Source organism: Oncorhynchus gorbuscha, linkage group LG01 (genome assembly GCF_021184085.1).
Source record: "Oncorhynchus gorbuscha isolate QuinsamMale2020 ecotype Even-year linkage group LG01, OgorEven_v1.0, whole genome shotgun sequence".
Lineage (NCBI taxonomy): Eukaryota > Metazoa > Chordata > Actinopteri > Salmoniformes > Salmonidae > Oncorhynchus > Oncorhynchus gorbuscha.
Genome location: NC_060173.1, coordinates 93,368,652 through 93,396,263, shown reverse-complemented (window position 1 = coordinate 93,396,263; position 27,612 = coordinate 93,368,652). Strand labels below are relative to the sequence as shown.

Here is a 27,612-nt window from a genome sequence, read left to right as displayed (position 1 = left end):
GGGCAGCGACCATGGAACGCTTTTACAACTTACAAAAGAGTGCTTGTTATCAAGGGGCAAAGTATTGACACTTTTTTTATTGAGAGACAAGCTTAAAGTTTTCTTTACTGACCATAATTTTCACTTGTCTGACCACTTGCATGATGACGAGTTTCTCACACGACTGTCCTATCTGGGTGATGTTTGAGGCTATGATTAAGGCTACAAAATTGAGGCTATGATTAAGAAGTTGGAGCTCTTTATCTGCATAAACAAGGACAACACATAGGTCTTTCCATCATTGTATGATTTTTTTGTGTGCAAATTAACTCAAGCTTATGGACAATGAATATCATATGTGCTATAGTGAAGCACCTGAGTGAGTTGGGTACTCACTCAGGTACTTTCCCGAAACGGATTAAACAAACAACTGGATTCCTTATCTCTTTCATGCCCTGCCTCCAGTCCACTTACTGATATCTGAACAAGAGAACCTCATCGAAATTGCAACAAGCGGTTCTGTAAAAATTGAATTTAATCAGAAGCCACTGACAGATTTCTACATTTGGCTGCGCTCAGAGTATCCTGCCTTGGCAAATCGCGCTGTTAAGACACTGATGCCCTTTGCAACCAGTACCTATGTGAGAGTGGATTCTCGGGCCTCACTAGCATGAAAACTAAATACAGGCACAGACTGTGTGTGAAAAATGATCTTAGACTGAGACACTACCCAACATTGCAGAGTTATGTGCATCCTTTCAAGCATACCCTTCTCATTAACCTGTGGTGAGTTATTCACAATTTTCAATGAACAAATAAGCTTTTATATGTAAGATGGTTAAATAAAGAGCAAAATTATTGTTTATTATTATATCATTATTTGTGTGGTCCAATAAGAGCTCTATGTCACTTCCCACGAGCCAGGTTTTGACAAAAACTCACACTCATTCTTATGTTTAATAAATGTATCGTATAGTGTGTGTATAGCAGGCTTACAATGATGGCAAAAAACAACATTTGAAGGTGCGCTGACCCTGGTGCTAGAGGGGGTACACAGCTGGAGGTTGAATGTTTGAAGGGGATCTGGACTATAAAAAGTTTGGGAAACACTGTTCTACACAATATATTTATATCTGAATGTCTTGTACCATTTCAATGTCCTGAACACGCTTCTGGATGGTCCTTTATCTCCACCTAATCAATGGAGTGTTCTTTGAGGACGAACAAAGATGGTGCGTTCCTCTGCCCAGGCGTTGTTGACGGATGATAGAACTTACAACTCCTGGATAGGTATTTTATGATGAGCTAACCACATATGTTATAGAAATCTGGTGCCCGATGACACAGTTGATGACGTAGCACATAACCATTGGTTGATGCAAGCAACATCTGAGCAGGGGAACGCGACATGAGGATGGAGTGGATTGAGTGACAGTTGCCATACTCAGAGGGCTGTGGTCCAATTCTCTCCTCTTCTTGTAAGCTCAGTTCTCCACCACAAAACACCAGAACATAGCAAAAAAAAGTATAAATGAGTTCACCTGCTTTTACACTATGATTTGACTGTTATATATGTTTCTTTTGAAAATATATTTAGAAAGGAATAGTTTTGCCATATTAAAACGAGAGTTCAGTTCACTTCACAGGGTTTACCTTAAAATTAGGGACATATGTAAATGAATCACTAATCACATTAAATAAATAATAGTCTTCAGGGCATAGTTTTTAAAGTGGTTTAATTCTGTAATCCTCTTTTTTTGCAATACAGAATCAGATAAATTTAGCTGTTTTTGAGTAAACCATTCGATCTACTGGACAGGTTGTGGTACTACTTCTACACTGTCACAAGGAAGCAGAGATGAGTACATAAATACATAAACTATATTAATAAGGGTACCTATATTAAAAATAATAAAGTCTGAAGATCACTTATGTTATAAGTAAGTACACACATTTATTTGACACATCTCAATATGACAACTGACCACATACCTATAATGCAGTCAATTTAACATATGAACCTTTGGTTTTCAGATGTAAGAACGTTTTTTAAACCTGTTCACCTTAATTACATTACATTTCTTTCTTGCATGCCTTTCACCTTTCTAAGTCCACCCTGAATCCACCCTTCCAGTGGGATTAGATCATCTTGATTTTAGGCATCAAAACTATCCTAATCACCTTTGAAAAATGCAAAAACTACATTTAATCCTAAATGTCAGATTGGATAACCAAATCGGAACCCTACTGGGGTTTTTCAGTTTTGAAAAACCCAATTCTAACATTTAATCCTATCTGATTGTTGAAATCCGATCAGATAACTTTTGAAAACTGGGCCCAGAAATAACTTTGTCAGAGCAACTAAATAACTTTACAATGATGGTGAAAATGTGGGGAGATTTTAGGTAGTGGGTTCAAATCTTCCTAGAAGTCAGAAAAACATGCCAATGGGACATGTGAAAAATAAGCTTTTGGGGACTTTAGGAAGTTTTTAGTTATATTTCAAATCTGATTTATGAAATGTTCCATGTGGTTTATATTAAAATTAGGCTGCTTGTTCCTCCCTGTCGCTGACCCGTCTTCCAGCACAGTAGGTGGCGGTAATGCACCATTAACGCTGGAGGCCAAAAGTCGATTAATCCCACCGAAGAAGAACTGCTCATTGTCGCGCATGCGTTCCTCGATTTATGGCAAGGCACAAAAGTGGCGCTATATCGTTTCAACCTCTACTCAGGTAAGAATTTCCAATACCTTTTGTACAATTTTACGGTTAATTAGTCAAAGTTTCAACAACTGGCTATGGTGTAAGACAGATGTCCACGGACTTCCCGTGTCTCCTGATATGTTTTAAAGTAAAAAAAGGCGACCGCTTAGCAGTAAATGTTTAACCCGCCTGAGATTGTATTTATTTCTCATCCTCTTGCCTCTGCCCTCTCTTATTGTTTCGCGCTGTCTCTAATGGCGGACGTGAGGCGGTCCTGCTTGCTGACGGAAGAGGGGCACATTTTAGCCGTTGTGTAATATGTTATATTATTTAGAATAGATTTGGAATAGTGTTGTAAAAACGACATACTGAGAATGATTGTTTTTAGGTCTGTCAAGTATTTTCACACAAACAGGGCAGTTATACATGTAACAGTATAGCGCCTCCCTTCGGCAAGTTGACTACGTCACGTGTATTTTTTTTGGTTGCACCGAATATTTTATGGGGTAACTTTACAATTAAACGTTGACTTTACACAGTTATCTCAAATACAAGACATTTGTTTTGACTGTTGTGAAAACAATGTCCACTGTATTGTGTTCGGAGCACGGTAGTTTTTTTCCTTCTATGTAGTGCTCTTGGATTTGTGTCGGTTACATGACTCGCCAGCACATGTGTTACTAATAGTCGGAATAATTTATACTTTTTCAGTAATAACAATGACACAGTCTGGTTGGCTCTACTCCCTCCTGCTCGCCTCTAATCCATTCCTGCCAGCAGGGGTGGGTATTGCCACAGTTTGTAAGGAGGTAGGCTGTCATAGGGACAGCCGTGATTGGGCGTACAATTGGCTCAGCGTCGTCTGGGTTTGGCCAAGGTAGGCGGTCATTGTAAATAAGAATTTGTTCTTAATTGTCTTGCCTGCTTAAATTAAATAATGTATTCTATATACGTAAATCCAAGATACTCCATTTAGTATGGTATTAATTTGTTTTACCATTTCGTATGATTCACTACATGACAAAGTATGTGGGCAACTGCTTGTTCAACTTCTTCTACACCCTTTGTGTGCGGTGTCATTGTAATGGTGAAACAGGAAAGGACCTTCCCCAAACTGTTTCCACAAAGTTGGAAGCACAGAATGGTCTCGAATGTCATTGTTTGCTGTGGCGTTAACATTTCCCTTCACTGGACCTAAGGGGCCTAGCCCGAACCAGGAAAAACAGCCCCAGACTATTATTCCTCCTCCACCAAACTTGACAGTTGGTACTATGCATTCGGGCTGGTAGCGTTCTCCTGACATCCGCCAAACCCAGATTCGTCCGTAGGACTGCCAGATGGTGAGGCGTGTGTCATCACTCCATAGAACGCTTGAACCTGGCCAACATCCTGTGAAATTGTAGAGCGCCAAATTCAAAAACATAAATACTCATAAAAATTCATAAATATACCAGTGTTATACATCAGTTTAAAGATGAACTTCTTGTTAATCCAACCACGGCGTCAGATTTCAAAAAGGCCTTACGGCGAAAGCATACCATGTGATCATCTGAGAACAGTGCCCAGCAGACAAATCGTTACAAACAGTAACCAGCCAAGTAGAGGAGTTACACAAGTCAGAAATGGAGATAAAATGAATCACTTACCTTTGATTTTCATATGGTTGCACTCACAAGACATTCATTTACTCAATAAATGTTTGTTTTGTTCGATAAAGTCTCTCTTAACCTGTAGTGACGCCCAGCCCATGAACGGGACCGTTATCATCATCTTACACTAATTAGCATAACGCAACGGACATAAATCTTCCTAGAAAATATTCCTATTCATGAAAATCACAAGTGAAATATATTGGAACACAGCTTAGCCTTTTGTTAATCACCCTGTCATCTCAGATTTTCAAAATATGCTTTACAGCCAACGCTAGACAAGCATTTGTGTAAGTTTATCATAGCCTAGCATAGCATTATGCCTTGCTAGCAGCAGGCAAACTTGTCACGGAAATCAGAAAAGCAATCAAATTAAATTGTTTACCTTTGATGAACTTCGGATGTTTTCACTCACGAAACTCCCAGGTAGACAGCCAAAGTTCATTTTTTTTCCCAAAATATATTTTTTTTTTAGGCGAGATAGCTCCGTTTTGTTCTTCACGTTTGGCTGAGAAATCGCCTGGAAATTGCGGTCACCACAACGTCGAAAAATATTCCAAATTAGCTCCATAATATCGACAGAAACATGGCAAACGTTGTTTAGAATCCATCCTCAAGATGTTTTTCTAATATCGATTCGATAATATATCCGTCGGAACAATTCCTTTTTCTCTAGGACCGATTGGAGTAATGGCTACCTCTGCACTTTACGCGAGAATCTCTCTCGGAGCCACCATCTGACCACTTACGCAATTACATAGCACATATTGCACTTTTACTTTCTTCTCCAACACTTAGTTTTTGCATTATTTAAACCAAGTTGAACATGTTTCATTCTTTACTTGAGGCTAAATTGATTTTATTGATGTATTATATTAAGTTAAAATAAGTGTTCATTCAGTATTGTTGTAATTGTCATTATTACAACACAAATGTAAAATGTAAAAAAAATTGGCCAATTTAATCGGTATCGGCTTTTTTGGTCCTCTAATCGGTATCGGTGTTGAAAAATCATAATCGGTTGACCTCTATCACATACACATGGTTAGCAGATGTTAATGCGAGTGCAGCAAAATGCTTGTGCTTCTAGACAATGCAGTAATAACCAACGTGTCATCTGACCCTACAATTATACAACTACTACCATATACACACAAGTGTAAAGGGATAAAGAATATGTACATAAAGATGTATGAATGAGTGATGGTACAGAACGGCATAGGCAAGATGCAGTAGATGGTATCGAGTACAGTATATCCATATGAGATGAGTAATGTAGGGTATGTAAACATTATATTAAGTGGCATTGTTTAAAGTGGCAAGAGATACATTTTTTTCCATCAATTTCCATTATTAAAGTGAGCTAGGGTTAGGGAGCAAGACATCCTGTTCTGCTGTTTTTTTTGTTTTGTTTTGTAATCCGTGATTGACTGTAGACCCTGCCACATACCTCTTGTGTCTGAGACGTTTAATTGCAACTCTACTTTGTCTCTATACTGATGTTTAGCTTGTTTGATTGCCTTGCGGAGGGAATAGCTACACTGTTTGTATTCGGTCAAGTTTCTGGTCACCTTGCCCTGGTGAAAAGCAGTGGTTTTCGCTTTAAGTTTCGCGTGAATGCTACCATCAATCCACGGTTTCTGGTTTGGGAATGTTTTAATAGACGCTGTGGGTACGACATCGCCAATGCGCTTTCTAATGAACTCGCTCACTGAATCAGCGTATCCGTCAATGTTGTTGGACGCAATGCAGAACATATCTCAATCCACGTGATAGAAGCAGTCTGTTCCTAGAGCGATCATCCCATTGGACCGGATGGCATCAAAAGTTCATTTCAAGGCGGTGTGCCATACAGTGGATGGCGATGATGTAGGCCCCGCCCTCGCGTTGCTTATGTGTTCCGCGTCTGCTTTATAGAACAACTCGATGCCGACTTTCTCGATTTTGGCCTTGTGACAGAATCTGACAAACTGTCTGTGGAGCCATCTGACATGGAGAATAAGTTGGTGTTTTTCAGATTGTCTTTGATGTTTCTCTCCACCTCTGCAATATGGTGCATAAACTCTTTGGCATGCTTCTCATTTCTCTATGTTGAGCCCACAGTGATTCCTATTTTTTTTTTTTTCATGCAAAAAATTAAACTAAATTAATTAGATATTCAATCATGTTATCCAATATAGCTGGCAGTTGATTGTGCTAAATTAGCCTTCTACCCTTTTGTTTACTTAAGGATCAACACTATAAGGCTGGTAAAGTTTTAAAATGCTTCACAATGCTTTAAAATGTAAACAGCATCTGGAGACAAACATTAAAATACAATGTTACAGAGCCACAGGAAAGCATGGAGATCCATGTCAGCATCAGTAGGCCTATAATTTTATGGTATTCATACACTATTTTGAGGTGAACAAAAGCTTATCAATAGCTGAGAAATAACCTACAATACTGGACCACGTCTGCTAAATAGACTTGAAAAAACTACCTACAAAAGTACTAGTCTAGCTACACAAGTAACAACATTTTCTCTTACTCGCACACCCACTGGAAGTCAGAAAGTGGTCGCGCCTTCTTGCCAATGTACAGTCCTAAACAGTGTCTTTGTGTTGGTCTACTCTGACATTGCCATTAGCACCGTCACAGAGGGTGTCGGGAGGGCTCCGATTGATTGCCTGCTTGTCTGTGTCCCTGGCTCAATGTGACACTTGCTGTGTTCATGTTCACAGATGTTCTCCAGCTTAATTTCTGTGTTTTATTTCCGATGACAAATTAGTTGTTTATGCTTTTATCCTTAGCGTACTTGCAACACCACACAGAACAACTCATCGCCTCGGCATCATACTGTAGCCAGCCTCTTAACTCCATCTCCATTTCTCACAAAACATATTTTTTTTATGTGAATTGTCCTCTTCGTCGGTGGGTTTTTGTTTCAACGGTTGGCTTTCTCCAGGTAAATGTCGCTGATGCCCTGTACGGTAAACATTGCTGCGAAACTAGGAGCATTAGAGGCGATCTGTGGCTGGCAAACATGAGTAATTTCCTCCGAACCATCATGCCAGATATTTTATTATGTGACCTTTTGGTAAAAAGATTTACCTGTCAGTGCCGTGGAAAGCCTTCTGAGATTTACTCACCAAATGGAAAATGTACCCGCATTTGGCTCTTGACTGGTGTTCATTTCGGACCCTGCTTGTATGTGTATATACATGTGGATGTTATGAGTTACAATTAGTATGATATGTTTCGAATTTCAAAAATTACATGACGTTACAAGTTTTGCAAAAAGTATATGTTATGAATTCTAATTTGTTGTGTCTGACATTGGCTTGGTGGCTAATGCTGGCTAGCTGGTTAAAGTTAAGATGAGGGTTACATTCAGGAGTTAGGATTAGGGGAAGACAACTACAAAATCCAGATCATTCTGTTTCAAAATTGCTAAAGTTGTTGATGAGATTCAACACGCAACCCACCCACCCCAACCAAACACCCTCCTTTAGTTTTTGCCTGAAGTAACCTTATGTCTTATGTAACTTACTTACTGACTTTATTATCCCCATGGCGAAATTTTGTTGCAGTGTCATGTACACATTTAAAGTGGCGTTTTAAATCCAAAACAAGATTGACAATACAACTTTCATAAGTTACGCACCAATAAAAATAATAACAGTAAGAAATATGAAATGATTCATATTTTTTTTAAGAAGTAAAGACTAGCCTGCTGGCCTTACGGGGTCAATGGGAACATTCAAGATCAAATCAAATTTTATTTGTCACATACACAAGGTTAGCAGATGTTAATGCGAGTGTAGCGAAATGCTTGTGCTTCTAGTTCCAACAATGCAGTAATAACCAACAATTAATCTAACTAACAATTCCAAAACTTCTGTCTTATACACAGTGTAAGGGGATAAAGAATATGTACATAAGGATATATGAATGAGTGATGGTACAGAGCAGCATAGGCAAGATACAGTAGATGGTATCGAGTACAGTATATACATATGAGATGAGTATGTAAACAGTGGCTAGTGATACCTGTATTACATAAGGATGCAGTCGATGATATAGAGTACAGTATATACGTATGCATATGAGATGAACAATGTAGGGTAAGTAACATTATATAAGGTAGCATTGTTTAAAGTGTCTAGTGATATATTTACAACATTTCCCATCAATTCCCATTATTAAAGTGGCTGGAGTTGAGTCAGTGTCAGTGAGTTGGCAGCAGCCACTCAATGTTAGCGGTGGCTGTTTAACAGTCTGATGGCCTTGAGATAGAAGCTGCTTTTCAGTCTCTCGGTCCCAGCTTTGATGCACCTGTACTGACCTCGCCTTCTGGATGATAGCGGGGTGAACAGGCAGTGGCTCGGGTGGTTGATGTCCTTGATGTTCTTCATGGCCTTCCTGTAACATCGGGTGGTGTAGGTGTCCTGGAGGGCAGGTAGTTTGCCCCCGGTGATGCGTTGTGCAGACCTCAGTACCCTCTGGAGAGCCTTACGGTTGAGGGCGGAGCAGTTGCTGTACCAGGCGGTGATACAGCCCGCCAGGATGCTCTCGATTGTGCATCTGTAGAAGTTTGAGTGCTTTTCGTGACAAGCTGAATTTCTTCAGCCACCTGAGGTTGAAGAGGCGCTGCTGCGCCTTCTTCACGATGCTGTCTGTGTGAGTGGACCAATTCAGTTTGTCTGTGATGTGTATGCCGAGGAACTTAAAACTTGCTACCCTCTCCACTACTGTTCCATCGATGTGGATAGGGGGGTGTTCCCTCTGCTGTTTCCTGAAGTCCACAATCATCTCCTTAGTTTTGTTGACGTTGAGTTTGAGGATATTTTCCTGACACCACACTCCGAGGGCCCTCACCTCCTCCCTGTAGGCCGTCTCGTCGTTGTTGGTAATCAAGCCTACCACTGTTGTGTTGTCCGCTAACTTGATGATTGAGTTGGAGGCGTGCGTGGCCACGCAGTCGTGGGTGACCAGGGAGTACAGGAGAGGGCTCAGAACGCACCCTTGTGGGGCCCCAGTGTTGAGGATCAGCGGGAGGAGATGTTGTTGCCTACCCTCACCACCTTGGGGCGGCCCGTCAGGAAGTCCAGTACCCAGTTGCTTAGGGCGGGGTCGAGACCCAGGGTCTCGAGCTTGATGCCGAGCTTGGAGGGTACTATGGTGTTGAATGCCGAGCTGTAGTCGATGAACAGCATTCTCACATAGGTATTCCTCTTGTCCAGGTGGGTTAGGGCAGTATGCAGTGTGGTTGAGATTGCATCGTCTGTGGACCTATTTGGGAGGTAAGCAAATTGGAGTGGGACTAGGGAGTCAGGTTGGGTGGAGGTGATATAGTCCTTGACTAGTCTCTCAAAGCACTTCATGATGACGGAAGTGAGTGCTACGGGGCGGTAGTCGTTTAGCTCAGTTACCTTAGCTTTCTTGGGAACAGGAACAATGGTGGCCCTCTTGAAGCATGTGGGAACAGCAGACTGGTATAGGGATTGATTGAATATGTCCGTAAACACACCGGCCAGCTGGTCTGCGCATGCTCTGAGGGCGCGGCTGGGGATGCCGTCTGGGCCTGCAGCCTTGCGAGGGTTATCACGTTTAAATGTCTTACTCACCTCGGCTGCAGTGAAGGAGAGACCGCATGTTTTTGTTGCAGGCCGTGTCAGTGGCACTGTATTGTCCTCAAAGCGGGCAAAAAAGTTATTTAGTCTGCCTGGGAGCAAGACATCCTGGTCTGTGACTCGGCTGGATTTCTTCTTGTAGTCCGTGATTGACTGTAGACCCTGCCACATGCCTCTTGTGTCTGAGCCGTTGAATTGAGATTCTACTTTGTCTCTGTACTGACGCTTAGCTTGTTTGATAGCCTTGCGGAGGGTATAGCTGCACTGTTTGTATTCGGTCATGTTACCAGACACCTTGCCCTGATTAAAAGCAGTGGTTCGCGCTTTCAGTTCCACGCGAATGCTGCCATCAATCCACGGTTTCTGGTTAGGGAATGTTTTAATCGTTGTTATGGGAACGACATCTTCAACGCACGTTCTAATGAACTAGCACACCGAATCAGCGTATTCGGCAATATTGTTATCTGACGCAATACGAAACATATCCCAGTCCACGTGATTGAAGCAATCTTGGAGTGTGGAGTCAGCTTGGTCGGACCAGCGTTGGACAGACCTCAGCGTGGGAGCCTCTTGTTTTAGTTTCTGTCTGTAGGCAGGGATCAACAAAATGGAGTCGTGGTCAGCTTTTCCGAAAGGGGGGCGGGGCAGGGCCTTATATGGGTCACGGAAGTTAGAGTAACAATGATCCGAGGTTTTTCCACCCGTGGTTGCGAAATCGATATGCTGATCAAATTTAGGGAGTCTTGTTTTCAGATTAGCCTTGTTAAAATCCCCAGCTACAATGAATGCAGCCTCCGGATAAATGGTTTCCAGTTTGCAAAGAGTTAAATAAAGTTCGTTCAGAGCCATCGATGTTTCTGATTGGGGGGGGGAATATATACGGCTGTGATTATAATCGAAGAGAATTCTCTTGGTAGATAATGCGGTCTACATTTGATTGTGAGGAATTCTAAATCGGGTGAACAGAAGGATTTGAGTTCCTGTATGTTTCTTTCATCGCCCGAGATATTTAGGAGGGATATCACATCTGGCACAAATGATTGTCTCGTTCTGTTTTTCCTGCTGAGGGGTGCCCTATACCTGCGCCCAGAGGGTAGTAATTCAAAATCCAGGTACAGGGGGTGGCTTGGGTCTAAAATGCTTCAAGAGGGCCACCATTGTTCCTGTTCCCAAGAAAGCTAAGGTAACTGAGCTAAATGACTACCGCCCCGTAGCACTCACTTCCGTCATCATGAAGTGCTTTGAGAGACTAGTCAAGGACCATATCACCTCCACCCTACCTGACACCCTAGACCCACTCCAATTTGCTTACCGCCCAAATAGGTCCACAGACGATGCAATCTCAACCACACTGCACACTGCCCTAACCCACCTGGACAAGAGGAATACCTATGTGAGAATGCTGTTCATCGACTACAGCTCGGCATTCAACACCATAGTACCCTCCAAGCTCGTCATCAAGCTCGAGACCCTGGGTCTCGACCCCGCCCCTGTGCAACTGGGTACTGGACTTCCTGACGGGCCGCCCCCAGGTGGTGAGGGTAGGCAACAACATCTCCTCCCCGCTGATCCTCAACACGGGGGCCCCACAAGGGTGCGTTCTGAGCCCTCTCCTGTACTCCCTGTTCACCCACGACTGCGTGGCCACGCACGCCTCCAACTCAATCATCAAGTTTGCGGACGACACAACAGTGGTAGGCTTGATTACCAACAACGACGAGACGGCCTACAGGGAGGAGGTGAGGGCCCTCGGAGTGTGGTGTCAGGAAAATAACCTCACACTCAACGTCAACAAAACTAAGGAGATGATTGTGGACTTCAGGAAACAGCAGAGGGAACACCCCTATCCACATCGATGGAACAGTAGTGGAGAGGGTAGCTAGTTTTAAGTTCCTCGGCATACACATCACAGACAAACTGAATTGGTCCACTCACACTGACAGCGTCGTGAAGAAGGCGCAGCAGCGCCTATTCAACCTCAGGAGGCTGAAGAAATTCGGCTTGTCACCAAAAGCACTCACAAATTTCTACAGATGCACAATCGAGAGCATCCTGGCGGGCTGTATCACCGCCTGGTACGGCAACTGCTCCGCCCTCAACCGTAAGGCTCTCCAGAGGGTAGTGAGGACTGCACAACGCATCACCGGGGGCAAACTACCTGCCCTCCAGGACACCTACACCACCCGTTGTTACAGGAAGGCTATAAAGATCATCAAGGACATCAACCACCCGAACCACTGCCTGTTCACCCCGCTATCATCCAGAAGGCGAGGTCAGTACAGGTGCATCAAAGCTGGGACCGAGAGACTGAAAAACAGCTTCTATCTCAAGGCCATCAGACTGTTAAACAGCCACCACTAACACTGAGTGGCTGCTGCCAACACACTGTCATTGACACTGACCCAACTCCAGCCATTTTAATAATGGGAATTGATGGGAAATGATGTAAATATATCACTAGCCACTTTAAACAATGCTACCTTATATAATGTTACTTACCCTACATTATTCATCTCATATGCATATGTATATACTGTACTCTACATCAACGACTGCATCCTTATGTAACACATGTATCACTAGCCACTTTAACTATGCCACTTTGTTTACTTTGTCTACACACTCATCTCATATGTATATACTGTACTCGATACCATCTACTGTATGCTGCTCTGTACCATCACTCATTCATATATCCTTATGTACATGTTCCTTATCCCCTTACACTGTGTATAAGACAGTAGTTTTGGAATTGTTAGTTAGATTACTTGTTGGTTATCACTGCATTGTCGGAACTAGAAGCACAAGCATTTCGCTACACTCGCATTAACATCTGCTAACCATGTGTATGTGACAAATAAAATTTGATTTGATTTTGATTTGAAATGATTTTGTGAGCCTTACGGAGGGCCCTGACCTTATAGATCTCATCCAGGCCTGTCTGTTTGGCTCCAAGTACCTTGCTTGCTGTGGTAATAATCCTTCTCAGCATGTTTCTCTGGCTGACGGTGGCATTGCCAAACCAACAAACAATACAAGAAGTTAAAATACTCTCAATAAAGGATTTGTAAAAGAGAGTCGATATAGTACAGTCTATATTAAAAGAGCCCAACTTTTTTTAGAAAGTACAGTCTCTGTTGGCTCTTTTTGTAGGTCAGGGCTGTACATTTACTCCACTGAAGCTTATTGTCTAAAAGGACACACAAACGAATTTCACTCGTGCAAAAGAGGGAGGTTTGCACTGCTGGTGCTAGCACATGCGCAGATTAAATACACCACAAACTCCAATTAGTGTTCACGTGTCCTTATAATTCGAAAACAATCAATGACCGTACACCAATTTTGAATATAAGCAGCGTAAGATGTTTGACTAATGCCATTCGCTGCCCAAGAATAGCAAAGCACCCTTTACTGGCTCAAACAGTTGTCAAATCAGCTTAGTAAACTTTTGGGATTTTGTTTTGACTAGATACAATGCTATTTCACAGTGAACAAATTTCACAGTGAAACAAATTAACTGGTACAAAAGCTATTGTCCGTAGAGCCCCGATAAAGGATTGGAGGCACAGATCTGGGAAGGTCCCCAAGAACACCGTGTCCTCCATCATTCTTAAATGGAAGAAGTTTGGACCCACCAAGACTATTCCTAGAGCTATCTGCCTTGTCAAAATGAGCTATCGGGGAGAAGGGCCTTGGTCAAGGAGGTGACAAGAACCCAATGGTCACTCTGACAAAGCTCCAGAGTTCCTCTATAGAGATTGGAGAACCTTCCAGAAGAACAGCCATCTCTTCAGCACTCCACCAATCAGGCCTATATGGTAGTGGCCAGACAGAAAAAAGTCCTCAGTAAAAGGCACATGACAAATCGCTTGGAGTTTGCCAAAAGCCACCTAAAGGACTCATTCTCTGGTCTGATGAAACCAACATTGAACTCATCACTCCTAGAGGAAGCCTGGTGCTATCCCTAGGGTGAAGCATGGTGTTGGCAGTATCATGCTGTGGAGATGTTTTTCAGGGACTGGGAGACTATTCAGGATCGAGGTAAAGATGAACAAAGTACAGAGTGATCCTTGATGAAAACCTGTCCACAGGACCTCAGACTGGGGTGGAAGTGCACCTTCCAACAGGACAACGACCCTAAGCACACAGCCAAGACAATGCAGGATTGGCTTCGGGACAAGACTCCTTAATGTCCTTGATTGACCCAGCCAGAGCCAAGACTTGAACCCGATCTAAAATGTCTGGAGGGGCCTGAAAATAGCTGTGCAGCAATGCTCCCCATCCAACCTGACAGAGCTTGAGGATCTGCAAAGAATGGGAGAAACTCCCCAAATACAGGTGTGCCAAGCTTATAGTGTCATACCCAAAAAGACTCGGCTGTAATCGATGCCAAAAGTGCTTGAACAAAGTACTGAGTAAAGGGTCTGAATACTTATGTAAATGTGTGTGTCGTCTGTTTTAATTTGAATAAATTAGCAAAAATGTCTGACGTTTTTGCTTTGTCATTTATTGGTTATTGTGTATAGATGGACGGGGGGGACGGGACAATTTGATCAATTTTAGAATACGGCTGTAACCTAAAAAATGTGGAAAAGGTCAAGGGGTCTGAATATTTTCCAAATGCATTGTATGCTGATGACAACATTATACACGCCGGTTACCACAGGAAGTGAAATCACTGTTACACTTAAAGAGCTGCAGTCAGTTTTAGAATGGGTGGAATGTAATAAGCTAGTACTAAATATTTCAAAAAGAAAGCATTGTATTTGTGACAAATCTTGTAATGAATAATGTTGAAATTGAGCAAGTTGAGGAGACTGTCATGGTCAAAACATTAATGCAACAGTAGCTAAGATGGGAAGCGGGCGGTCTGTAATAATGCGCTACTCTGCTTTCTTGACATTGCTATCAACAAAACAAGGTCTATAGGCCCTAGTTGTGTTGTAACTGGACTACTGCCCAGTCATATGGTCAAGTGCCACAAAGAGGGACATAGGCAAATTACAGTTGGCCGAGAGCAGCACGGCTGGCCCTTAAATGTGTACACAGAGCTAACTCAATGACATGCATGTCAGTCTCTCCTGGCTCAAAATAACGGAGAGATTGACTGCATCACTACGTGTCTTTGTGAGAGGTATTGACAGCACTGAGCTGTCTTTTTAAACAACTAGCACACATCTCAGACACCCAATGGGTATCCTTAATAAACATACTCTGCCTACTGCCATAATAAGTTTAATATTGAATTATTAGTGTTCATGTAAACGTGGGCTATTCAATGAGAGAAGTTCAGAAATAGACAAGATGACGACCTACACATTACATTGTTTTATTACTTCATGGAGCAAAAAAGTATTTTAAGAACTGCACATTTTCAAACGTTCCATCTGCAACTAGCGATAGTTTAGGAGACCGGTGTCTTCCATGTCGAGAATGAAGAAAGTATCGCCACCTTTAGTTGACCGTGCTTTTTGTTATCTAATCTGTAGGCTTGGGCGGTGTCCAGATTTTTATATTGTCATACCATCCTTCTCTCATAGTGGGATTTACAATATTACCGGGTGTTTAAAAACGCAAGAAAAGCCCATTGTTCCTCTACCAGAATGTGAGCAAAACTAGCACAAACAAACGGCGAAATCACATAGACGCTGTTAGTTTTCGCTTGTTAGTATTTAGCTAGCAAACTAATTGCAAATCCAGCTCAAAGTTATACAAGCATAGCTATTAGCTACCAAATGTTATTTTTGATAAGTGTGGACATTTACAAGCAGAAGTGAATGAGATAAATTGTGCAAATGAACAAAGTTGTGATTCATGGTTTTCTGAAGGAAGAGCAGCAGGGTTACAGAGCGCAGATGGGAGAAGAACGCAGGTGGGAAGCACAGGAAAATAATTGCAGCTGTACATAACTCATCCAGAACTATTTGACTTCTGTCAGGAAGCCATTAATACATTTATGATGGCAATAATTTAGTAGGGAATTGCATACCTCACCTTGTGCACCGCACCACACAACAGACTCGCTGATAGATATTGAATGCTATGGAATAATCAGCTTGCTTTCTCCCGTTGTGCTATTTACAAACAAGTGACTGGCTCAATTGTTCTGTGGAACTATGGTAAGCTTCATAATTTAAAATATTGTGACGGGGAAATCAGGAACGCAGTCTGCTTTACCTCCTAAGGTATTGCACAAGTTGACTGCAGATAATAACTTCAAGTAGCTACAAATATTCACATTTGTTGAAACACTTCACAGAAGTAGTTTTGACACTATTGAAAAGCCACCCCGTGACTTTTTCCAAATACCCTGGTATACCGCCCAAGCCTACTAAGCTGTAACGGGTATGGAAGTATGCCAGAGTACATTATTTCATACCCTGTATACAAACTGTAGCTAGGGTGGGAATGGAACTGTTTTGTGGTCATCAAGTTAACTCACTGACCTCATCTACCCCTCTTCTCTGTTCGCTAGAGCGGCTTATCGGGTATCCATAATTTTATACTTGTCATCGGTCTATTATCCACCTAATGTGTTGGACCATTCGCTCTTAAGTTTTCTGAATAAAAATGATAACTCGGGGCAGGTTGACATCGTTATCCGTTTACCTTGAGAGTGGAGGAGCTGTGGAATGAAAGTTATACCCAGTTTGTGTAGTCAAGGGCACGGCCTCATAGGGGGGAAAAGAGCGCTTTGGGACATGTGGTAGGCTTTATTTTTTGTGTGTATTGAGCCACATCATTAGGATCATCAGCTGTTAGTATCTCTGAACATGGGGTTTGATGGCAAGAAATTATGAGTTGCATTCGCAGTCTAGCAACAGGAACGTGCAATAACATCTGCTAAACATGTGTATGTGACAAATATGTATTTTATTTTAATAGAATATTATGTAATTTAGCATATTCCGGTGTTTCAAAACCGTAAGAAACTGATTAGTGAACTTGACCACCACCCATTTTTTTCTGATGTCATCAAGCAAGCAAAGTAACGAACAAACCTTGGAATGAAATTTACAGAATGGAAACAAATGTGTGACGGCTCTTTTTTTAAAATTGTTGTGTGAGTCACATTACATTGGTTTTTGTAAGCCTGACACAAACTACTTGATTTTGTCTAGGATTCAGAATTGTATGATATTTCATGTTGCACTTGGAGAATATTTACCCTTGTCCATGGTTTGAGACAAAATGGATCCCATGATGCTGATGCAGTTGCCGTGTTTACTATGTTGTCATAACAAAATTACCATTCAGTTGTGTTCAGCTTTGGTCTTTGGGGGTGTCCGTCACACTCATGGACGGCTGTGCAACAGCATTGGCGTGCTATGTCTCTGTGGCAACTACAATCAGTTGCAGTCTTCAACCGTGTTTGATATAGTTGATTGGCTTATACATGGACCCAAACTGGAGAATGAGTGTGGCCAGGTAGTGCTGCATCTCGGCTCCCGTTTGGTGCCTACTGCCTAGTACTGAATGTTAGTCTACCTTCAGATAACAACCAACCCCCATGGTAGTCTCCTGATCACTATGGCAACCAAGGTGTTGGATCACTTGGCAACAGAGATGGTAGAGGTGGACAAAGGGGGAAGAGGGAGACAGAGGATAGATATGTGACAGTGTTTGTAGGGGGAGGTAAACGTTTGAATGAGAGGAGAACCTGGACAGAAGGAGTAGAGGGAGCCCAAAAGGGGTAGGTGGTAGAGGTGGACCGATTTAAAAAAATATATATATATTTTATTTTTTTCAATATTTTTTTTTTTTACATCGGAATGGACAATTTTAATTAACAATCGTAAATCTGTTTTTGGACACCTATTTTATTTATATTTTTTTACTTTTTATTTCATCTTTATTTAACTAGGCAAGTCAGAACCTCTTAGAGCTAACCCCCCCTACTTTTTTCAATTTCTGCCTGAAGACACTCAAATCTAACTGCCTGGAGCTCAGGCACAGAACCAAGGATATGCATATTGTTGGTACCATTTGACAGAAAACACTCTTGTCTGTTTAAATGTGAATTGAATGTAGGAGAATATGACATAGATCTGGTTTAGATAATACAATGAAAAAAACATGCGTTTTTATCTTGTTGTGTCATCTTTAAAATGAACAAGAGAGAACAAATATTCAGATAGGATGATGGGGACAATTTCAGTGAAAAACAGAGGGCAACAGTACTTGTGCAAACTTCCAAAATGAGTGTGCTACATGACATTTATCATGAAGTCACCCAGGTGTCCCACACAAGTAGCCCAAATGTACCCAAGTGGCCAAATTGGTGAAGTTATACATTTTGAACGGAATAACTATATACAAAATACCAAAATGGTATTCTAACCCCCCCTAAAAAAAAGTAGAGAAACCCTTTTTTTTTTTTTTTTAAAATACTCGCATTTACAAAATAACACTTTCAATATTTGGAAGAACCGCAGTCTTCTACACAATATTATGCTGCTGATGCCAGGTGCCATAGCACATCCATGCCTGCAGAAATAAATTTGGGCAGATGAACACCACTTGTGGCAGAAGCTGGATGAACCAGCTTCAGTGGGGGATGGACACCTTGGCACTGGGGGCTTCCATTCGGAGTCAGTGTCACTGTGAAAGAAAATGTTCAGTTAGAATAGTTTCACATATGAGCCATGTATCAACAGGTATAATAAACAGATATATATGAGTACAGGGAACATAAGGTTGAATATATTATTATAGATCTGCTAGATCTACTGTCTTCATTTCACTTTGGCCATTGTTGTGGGCCTGCCCTCCCCTCAACAGCCTCAAATAGGCTATTTCATTTCACAAATAATATTTTATATTATTAATTTCAAACTGCATTAGCATGAGAAGAACTTACCAGTCCAAAACAATGTCCTCTCATGTTCAAAAAATATTCCTCCATTTGGGAATCGCTAAATGAATCATCCTCGATCAATTTCTTCTAAAATTGTGTGTACATCTGTATATCTAGACTTCGATTTAGCTTTTCCTGACTTAGTCACCATACTGATTGATATATATATATATATATAAACAGCTGAATATGTGCTTTACCAAAACAATGCTGTGCACATGTGTTGCTCCTTCCGGTATGAATCATCAATGGCGAATTAACCTCTTTACGCCGGAGTTTACTACATGGGTTGGTCTTCTAACACAGAAACGTTACATATTGCCGTTTACCTCAGCTCATTGGCCATCTACCCAGCTAGATTTCAAGACGATCAGTGGTCATTGGGTTAAAATAGTCAATCAACGAAACAGCAGGCAAATCATTGGTGCACAATGATGTCATTACTTGTTGTCTTCAAATCGGTTTCTTTCAGTCAATACGTCCCGCGAAATGAGTTTACAAACAAACCAAACCTGATGGGTCATTTCGCGGGACGTATTGACTGAAAGAAACCGATTTGGTTGGATGTGTTACAAACAAACCAGTTGATTGCAATGAAACCAAACATGACTGGAAAAGTCACGTTCTGTGTGTGCATTTACCTCGAATGTGTCGTCAAATGGAATGAGACGGAATTCACGACAAGCGGTTCACAAAATGTTTCGTGTTAGGCTATAAAAATGGATTTTATCAAACAAAAAAACATTCATTGTGTAACAATGAGCATCAGGATTGCAAACAGAGGAATATTGTCAAAGGTAAACAATTTATTTTAATGCAGTTTGTGATTTTGTTATGCCTGTGCTGGTTGAAATTGTTTTTTTTATGGGGCTCTATCCTCAGATAATCGCATCGTATTCTTTCGCAGTAAATCTTTTTTTTAAATCTGACAACGCAGTTGGATTAGCAAGATTCTAGGCTTTCGAAACATGTGAGACACTTGTATTTTCATAAATGTTTAATGACTATTTATGTAGCGATCACCGTATGTTTTCGAATTTCAGCCCGATACCGGGTTACGTGCGCAGAGAGGTTAAGTACACATTCTTTCTTTCAATGTGCCATATGTGCCATGTAAGAAAGCTAACGTTTAAGTTCCTTGCTCAGAACATGAGAACATATGAAAGCTGTTGGTTCCTTTTAACATGAGTCTTCAATATTCCCAGGTAAGAAGTTGTAGTTATTATAGGAATTATATGACCATTTCTCTCTATACCATTTGGATTTCATATACCTTTGACTATTGGATGTTCTTATAGGCACTTTAGTATAGCTTCCGTCTCTCTCCTCGCCCCTACCTGAGCTCGAACCAGGAACACATCGACAACAGCTATCCTCGAAGCATTGTTACCCATGCAGAGCAAGGGGAATAACCACTGCAAGTCTCAGAGCGAGTGACGTTTGAAACGCTATTAGCGCGCACCCCGCTAACTAGCTAGCCATTTCACATCGGTTACACCAGCCTAATCTCGGGCATTGATAGGCTTGAAGTCATAAACAGCGCAACGAAGAGCTGCTGGCAAAACGCACAAAAGTGCTGTTTGAATGAATGCTTACGAGCCTGCTGGTGTCTACCATTGCTCAGACTGCTCTATCAAATCATAGACTTAATTATAACATAATACACAGAAATACGAGCCTTGTGTCATTGATATGGTCGATTCCGGAAACTATCATCTCGAAAACAAGACGTTTCTGCTTTCAGTGAAATACGGAACCGTTCCGTATTTTAACTGGTGGCATCCATAAGTCTAAATATTCCTGTTACATTGCACAACCTTCAATGTTATGTCAATTATGTAAAATTCTGGCAAATTAGGTGGCCCAAACTGTTGCATATACCCTGACTCTGCATGCAATGACCGCAAGAGAAGTGACATTTTCACCTGGTAAATATTGCCTGCTAACCTGGATTTCTTTTAGCAAAATATGCAGGTTTAAAAATGTGTACTTCTGTGTAGAAAGGCATTGATGTTTATGGTTAGGTGCACATTGGAGCAAGGACAGTTTCCCCCCCCCCCCCCCGCAAGTACGCACCGCATCGATTTATATGCAACGCAGGACACGCTAGATAACTACACATGGTTGATATTACTAGTTTAACTAGTGATTGTTTTTTACAAGAGAAGTTTAATGCTAGCTCGCAACTTACCGTAGCTTGCTGCATTCGCGTAACAGGCAGGCTCCTCGTGGAGTGCAGTGAGAGGCAGGTGGTTAAGTGGACTTCAGTAAGCTCTGCTCAGGTAATGCTTCTTAAGAAATATACCTGCTAGCCTAAAAAGTGGTTGGCTATATTCTTATTTTTTTCTCACATATACACAGCTTGTACCTGGAATACTTGCACTCAACATGTTTACCATGGACTATACTTACCCATAGGCTTATGGTAGGTTTATCCTAATAACCCGTTTTGTGTTTGTGTGCGTGCAGGTGTTAGCAGCCTAAATGATGGACGGGGAACACCAGGAAGAGAATCCTTCACATGAGAAAGAAAATGCTCTACACAATGAAGAGAAGACTTCATGTGATGTGGAGAAGACTTTATGTGACATGGAGAGAGCTTTGTGTGACATAAAGAAGAGTGCTGAAGAGAGCATTTCAAGTAATGACGAGAACAGTTCAGATGATGAGGTTGGACAAAGGCTGGATTCAAAAGTCCCAAATGGCTCAGAGCCTCTTCCATTTAATGCAGAACACCCCTGCGATAATGAATCTGAGCCGTTGCCACAAAAAAACTCCCAAGCTAAAAAACCTCAACGCAAGAAATTCGCGCCACGGAAAGGTACACGGTCAAGCTTACGTTCTAGCACAAAAATGACAGTCAGCGCATGTAGTATGACAGATGATGGTAAAAGAAAATGGGACAAAAAACACTTCTGCCTGTATTGCAATGAACCACACCACAAAATTGCAAGACATTTAGAAAGGATACACGCAGAAGAAGCAGCTGTCGCTCATGCTATGAGCTTCCCTAAACTCTCCAAAATCAGATCTCTTTTGCTTGACCAACTCCGTAACAAAGGCAACTATCAAGTTCTTCAAAGTGGAGATGGTGAAATTGTGACTAAGGATAGACCCTCTTACGATGGGGTTTCTGTGCGTGACTGCCTGCCCTGCCAACACTGCTTAGCTTTTTTCAACAAAATAGATTTATGGAAGCATGAGGGCTCATGTAAAGCCAGAAAAGGACAAGATGAAAAGAGGGGAGGAAAAAGAGTGCGGGTCCAGGCTGCGTCCTCTCGACTTCTTCCACTGCCTGTCTACTCTACTGGAGGGTGTGAAGAAATAATACACAATATGAATCAAGATGACATCTTATGCCACATCAAAAATGATCCCCTAATATGTAAATATGGCAATGCATTATCTGCAAAGCATGGCCATGCCAAGTCACAGTTTACATACATTGGATCAAAAATGAGGGAATTGGCTAGATTTGTACTTACTGTAAATGAGATGGACTGTGGTGTCCAATATCTGCATGAAGTATGTGTACCATCCAAATTCAAGTTGGCCGTTCATGCTGCCAGGAAAATGAGTGGTCATGACCCTACCTCCGACAGGTACAAGACCCAATCTCTTCCTTTAAAGATTGGCTATTCCTTGAAAAGAGCTACTGAAATAGCTTTTGGGGAGAGTCGTATGACAGAGGACCGTGATGCAGAGGCACAAGCCAGAAGGTTCATTGAGCTTCTTGAAAATGATTGGAATAACTGTTTTTCCGGTTTGTCCCTCAGCGCTGTCCCTCAGTGTGATGAAGTTGATGTGTCTTCACTAACTGAGGATTTGATTAAACTTCAGAAGTTTCTCAAGGTGGCAGAGGACACAGCAAAGAGAGAATTGCTCGAGAGCCCCACCAACGCTGTCTGGAAAAAGCTCAATGAAACTCTTCTTGCCGAAATAGCTCTCTTCAACAGAAAAAGGACAGGAGAGGTTGCGAAAATGTTGTTGGAAACATACACAAACAGAAAGAAATCTCCAGCTAGTGCAGACATTTTCAATAGCCTCTCAAGGCTGGAACAGGAGCTTGGTGACGACAAACTAACCCGGGTGGAAATAGAAGGCAAAAATGGTAGAACAATGCCAGTCCTACTAACGGCGAGGATGATCTCATCTCTTGAGATCCTAATTGCAAACCGAGACAAAGTTGGTGTGTCAAAGGACAACCCTTATGTCTTTGCACGGAGCCCAGATGCAGCAAGCTACGTCAGAGGGTCTGACTGTTTGAGGAAATTTGCTCATGAGTGTGATGCAAAGAATCCTGAAAGTCTGATCCATGCTACAGTGAGGAAAGAGGTTGCTATCCATTGCCAAATACTAAACTTAAATGAAAGTGAATTGGATCAGGTGGCAAAATTATTGGGACATGACACCCAGGTCCACAAAGAGTACTACAGACTGTCTGAAAACGCAGCACATCTAGCAGAAATCAGCAAATTGCTGCTTGCAATGGATCAGGTTCCAGTGGTAATTCCAGGACCATCTGAGGAAAGGATTGTTTCACCTACATATGGTGAGTATCAGTTGCGTTGGAGAGTATTTGGAGAACATTTTCATTTTGTTTCAATGGTTAAATGTTCAGTCAAAATCACAATTCAAATTTTGTGCCATTTACATGTTAACTAGAGCTAGATTTTTGAGAAGCTCGCAACTCATTACCCTAAACTATTTTCTCTGTTCCTCTTTACAATATATGATAATAACACATTCATGAATCATTTTCTTCTCTGTATTCATTTTATAGGGGCATATTCTGCAGGGACATATTCAACGGCAACCGATTCTGCGAGGGCGTATCCTACTGGCACATATACCACTGGGTCATCTTATCCTACAGCGACATATTCAGCGAAGTCATATACATTGGGGGCACAGCCTTCAAGGTCATATCATGCTGGGACATATCCTGAGAAGTCATATCCTTCTGGATCACATTCTGCAAGGTCATATCATGCTGGGACAGATTGTGCAAGGGTGTATCCTACTGGGATAAATCCTGCTAGATCATATTCAGTGACACATCCTGCAGAGACCTATCCAGCAGCTTCGTATGCTGCCGGGACACATCTTGCAAGTTCATATCCTGCAAGTCCTTATGACCTATCATCTCCTGCAAGATCATATACTTCGGGGACAAATCCTGCAAAATCATATCCTCAAGAGACATATCCTATGGGGACATATCGTGCAGGGACACATCTTTCGGGCTCACAACTTGCAAGGTCATATTCTGCCGGAACATATCCTGCACAGACACTTCCAGCGCGTACTGTTATTACGCCAACACTTAATGCACAGACACTTCCTGTTGGGGCAGTGCCTGCGGTTGCCGTTCCTTTGGGTGCAGTTCCTTTGGGTGCAGTTCCTTTGGGGACAGGTTCTGTGGGGACAGATAAGGTGGGCACAGTGTGGAAACAGAGGATGTGGAGTGATGCAGCTAAGGCTGCGGTGAACCGTCAGATGGGACACTTTATCTCAATGATGGAGGTTCCAGGTAAACAGGACTGTGAAGTTTGCCTGCACAATGAACCAGCTCTAAGAGACAGGACATGGAGGGACATCAAAAACTATGTGCACAACACAGTAAAATCTATAAAACGAAAGAATGGCCTTACAAGAGTGGACCCCACAAAACAGACAAAGAAAGGAGCAGCAAAGAAACAAAAAGAGGCAAAGCGTGCTAAAGAATGGGTTGGTAGAACAATGACAGTACCTGCACAGGGTCAAGAAGACAGACTTGAGGCAGGTCCTGTGGCAACACCAAGGAAACAGAAGATCTGGAGTAATGAGGCTCAGGCTGCGGTCAGGCGGCAGCTAGGAGACTTCACTAAACTGATGAAGATTCCAGGTAAAAAGGAATGTGATGCATGTCTTGCAGCTGAACCAGCTCTGCAAGGCAGGACATGGAAAGATGTAAAAAACTATGTGCGTAATACATTAATGACAATGTGCAGGAGGCATATTTCAGGCAAACAAAACATGGACCATGAAAAACCAAGTCCAAGGACACCGAAACCAGGTGTCCAACAAAATCCAGGGGTGCATCAGAAACCAGGGACACTGTTGGGACTTCCAGAAGATCCTCCTGTTTATCTGTATTTATGATTACCTTGAACTAGTTTTGAAAGCTTTTGATTTAATCTGACATCCTTGCTCATTCTGATCTCACTTTGGAACATAAAGCAAGAATGTAGAACCATTTTAAGGACGTAATATCACTACGTACTTTATTCTACAAATGTATCCGTAGTAACTAGACTACATAGTGACGTAGTATGAATATAAACTTGTTTAGCTGAATTTTATGTACATTTTCTCAGCTTCTTTGTTAAAATTTTGGCACGATGTATTCTGACGCCCAAATTCAAAATACGTTGGCATAAGCTACACCAACGATGTATGTAAACCCTGGATTGCTGATGCTATGCATTGTCCTTTAAGAGGCTTTGAAGACACTTGTTGGCACTCCCCACTAGGAGTAGTCCTCCATAGGAATGACTGGAATTCTACAGTATTTTAATTAAATGTTTCAAGGAAAGAATTACATGTGGTTTGTTGTTGTTGTAGTGAGGACAGTAACATTAGTACTCTAAAATACTTGAAGGAAATTGTCTTTTTGCCTGTACCATTGTATGTGTAGTTAATGTATATGTGTAGGTTAGGTTTTGAATTAAAACAACTGTTCAGCAAACTGAGGATTTAGTGGGTTAGGCAATTCCTGGTAGAAGTGTGGTGTGAATGGGTTAAAGTACTACATTTGTGCCCAGGTTAGAGAGTATGGTTTGATGTTTGAGCCGCTTGAAATCCACCAATCACGTAAAGAAAAATGTTTCTTTGCTGTTCTAGAATTATACTGAACGAAAATTATAGGCGCAGCTTGTTACGTGTTGGTCCCATGAGCTAAAATAGATGCCAGAAATGTTCCATAAGAACACAAACCTTATTTCTCTCAAATGTTGGGCACAAATTACTTCATAGCCCTGTTAGTAAGCATTTCTCCTTTACATTACGACTTAGAGTAAGGAGGGTATACATTTTAATATTTGTTCATACTGGTCCCACGTGGGAATCAAACCCACAACCCTGGTGTTGCAAGTGCCATGCTCTACCAACTGAGCCACACAGGACCTCCATTACCAATATAACCCATCCACCTGACAGGTGTGTCTCTCCCAGACTGATAAGAACCTTGGTGTGACCCTGGACAACACTCTGTCGTTCTTTACAAATATCAAAGCAGTGACCCGCTCCTGCAGGTTCATGCTCTACGACATCTGTACATTACGACCCTATTTAACACAGGAAGTGGCGCAGGTCCTAATCCAGGCCCTTGTACTCTCCCGTCTGGACTTCTGCAACTCGCTGTTGGCTGGGCTCCCCACTTAACCCATTAAGCCCCTGCAACTTAACCAGAATGCTGCAGCCCGCCTGGTTTTCAAACTTTAAGTTTTCTCATGTCACCCCACTCCTCCGCACATTCCGCTGGCTTCCATTCAAAGCTCTCATCCACTACAGGACCATGGTGCTTACCTACGGAACAGCAAGAAAAACTGCCCCTCTCTACCATCAGGCTATGCTCAAACCCTACACCCCAAGTCGAGCACTGCGTTCTGCCACCTTAAGTGCCACCCCAGTTTACAATTGGCTCATTCATCCCCCTCCTCTCTCTTGTAACTATTCCCCAGGTCGTTGCTGTAAATGAGAACGTGTTCTCAGTCAACTTACCTGGTAAAATAATGGAAAAAGAAAGAAAAGGTCTCACAGCTCAGGCCAATCCAAGTTCTTCTCTGTCCTAGCACCCCTCTCTGTCCTGGCAAGCCCACCCATTGCTGTGCCCCTGCCCAGTCATGTGATATCCATAGATTTATATGCTTATGAATTGTAACTCAGTAAAATTATTCCAATTTTTGCATGTTGCATTTATATTTTTGTTCAATATAGAATCTTCACATGACTACACAAAGACCAGCTCCATTAAATGTTTTATTTTAATGGATTATACATGCATACATACATACATGCATACATACATGCATGCATGCATACATACATACATACATACATACATACATACATACATACATACATACATACATACATACATACATACATACAAGTAACTGAAATGTGTTTTGCCAATTGGAAACAGTTCCTTCGTTCTGTGTGTGTAATTGGTTTCAGAGAATCACAGAGCCTATTCCTCTTGTACTTCGGTCTTTAGCTGTCCATGTACACTACTGTTCAAAAGTTTGGAGTCACTTAGAAATGTTTTTGTCCATTAAAATAACATCAAATTGATCAGAAATACAGTGTAGACATTGTTAATGTTGTAAATAACTAACTATTGTAGCTGGAAACGGCTGCTTTTTTTCTTTAAATGGAATATCTACATAGGTGTACAGAGGATCCTCCCACTCTTTCTATTCTTGTTAGAGCCAGTTTGCGCTGTTGTGTGAAGGGAGTAGTACACAGCATTTTATGAGCTCTTCAGTTTCTTGGCAATTTATTGCATGGAATAGCCTTCATTTCCAGGAACAAGAATAGACTGATGAGTTTTAGAAGAAAGTCCTTTGTTTCTGGCCATTTTGAGCCTGTAATCGAACCCACAAATGCTGATGCTCCAGATACTCAACTTGTCTAAGGCCAGTTTTATTGCTGCTTTAATCAGAACAAGTTTTCAGCTGTGCTAACATAGTTGCAAAAGTGTTTTATAATGATCAATTAGCCTTTTAAAATGATAAACTTGGATTAGCTAACACAACGTTGGAA

The 27,612-nt window shown here is 41.7% G+C and overlaps 1 protein-coding gene across 1 annotated transcript; it reads left to right on the top strand.

Moving 5' to 3' along the window:
* Nucleotides 1-2,662: 2,662 nt before the first annotated feature.
* On the top strand, nt 2,663-27,189 carry LOC124046228. Its single transcript, XM_046366373.1, has 3 exons — nt 2,663-2,713; nt 21,274-23,356; nt 23,588-27,189. Exons 2-3 carry the CDS (start codon nt 21,289-21,291, stop codon nt 24,946-24,948), a joined length of 3,429 nt encoding a protein of 1,142 aa, XP_046222329.1. The 5' UTR covers nt 2,663-2,713; nt 21,274-21,288; the 3' UTR covers nt 24,949-27,189.
* Nucleotides 27,190-27,612: the final 423 nt, after the last annotated feature.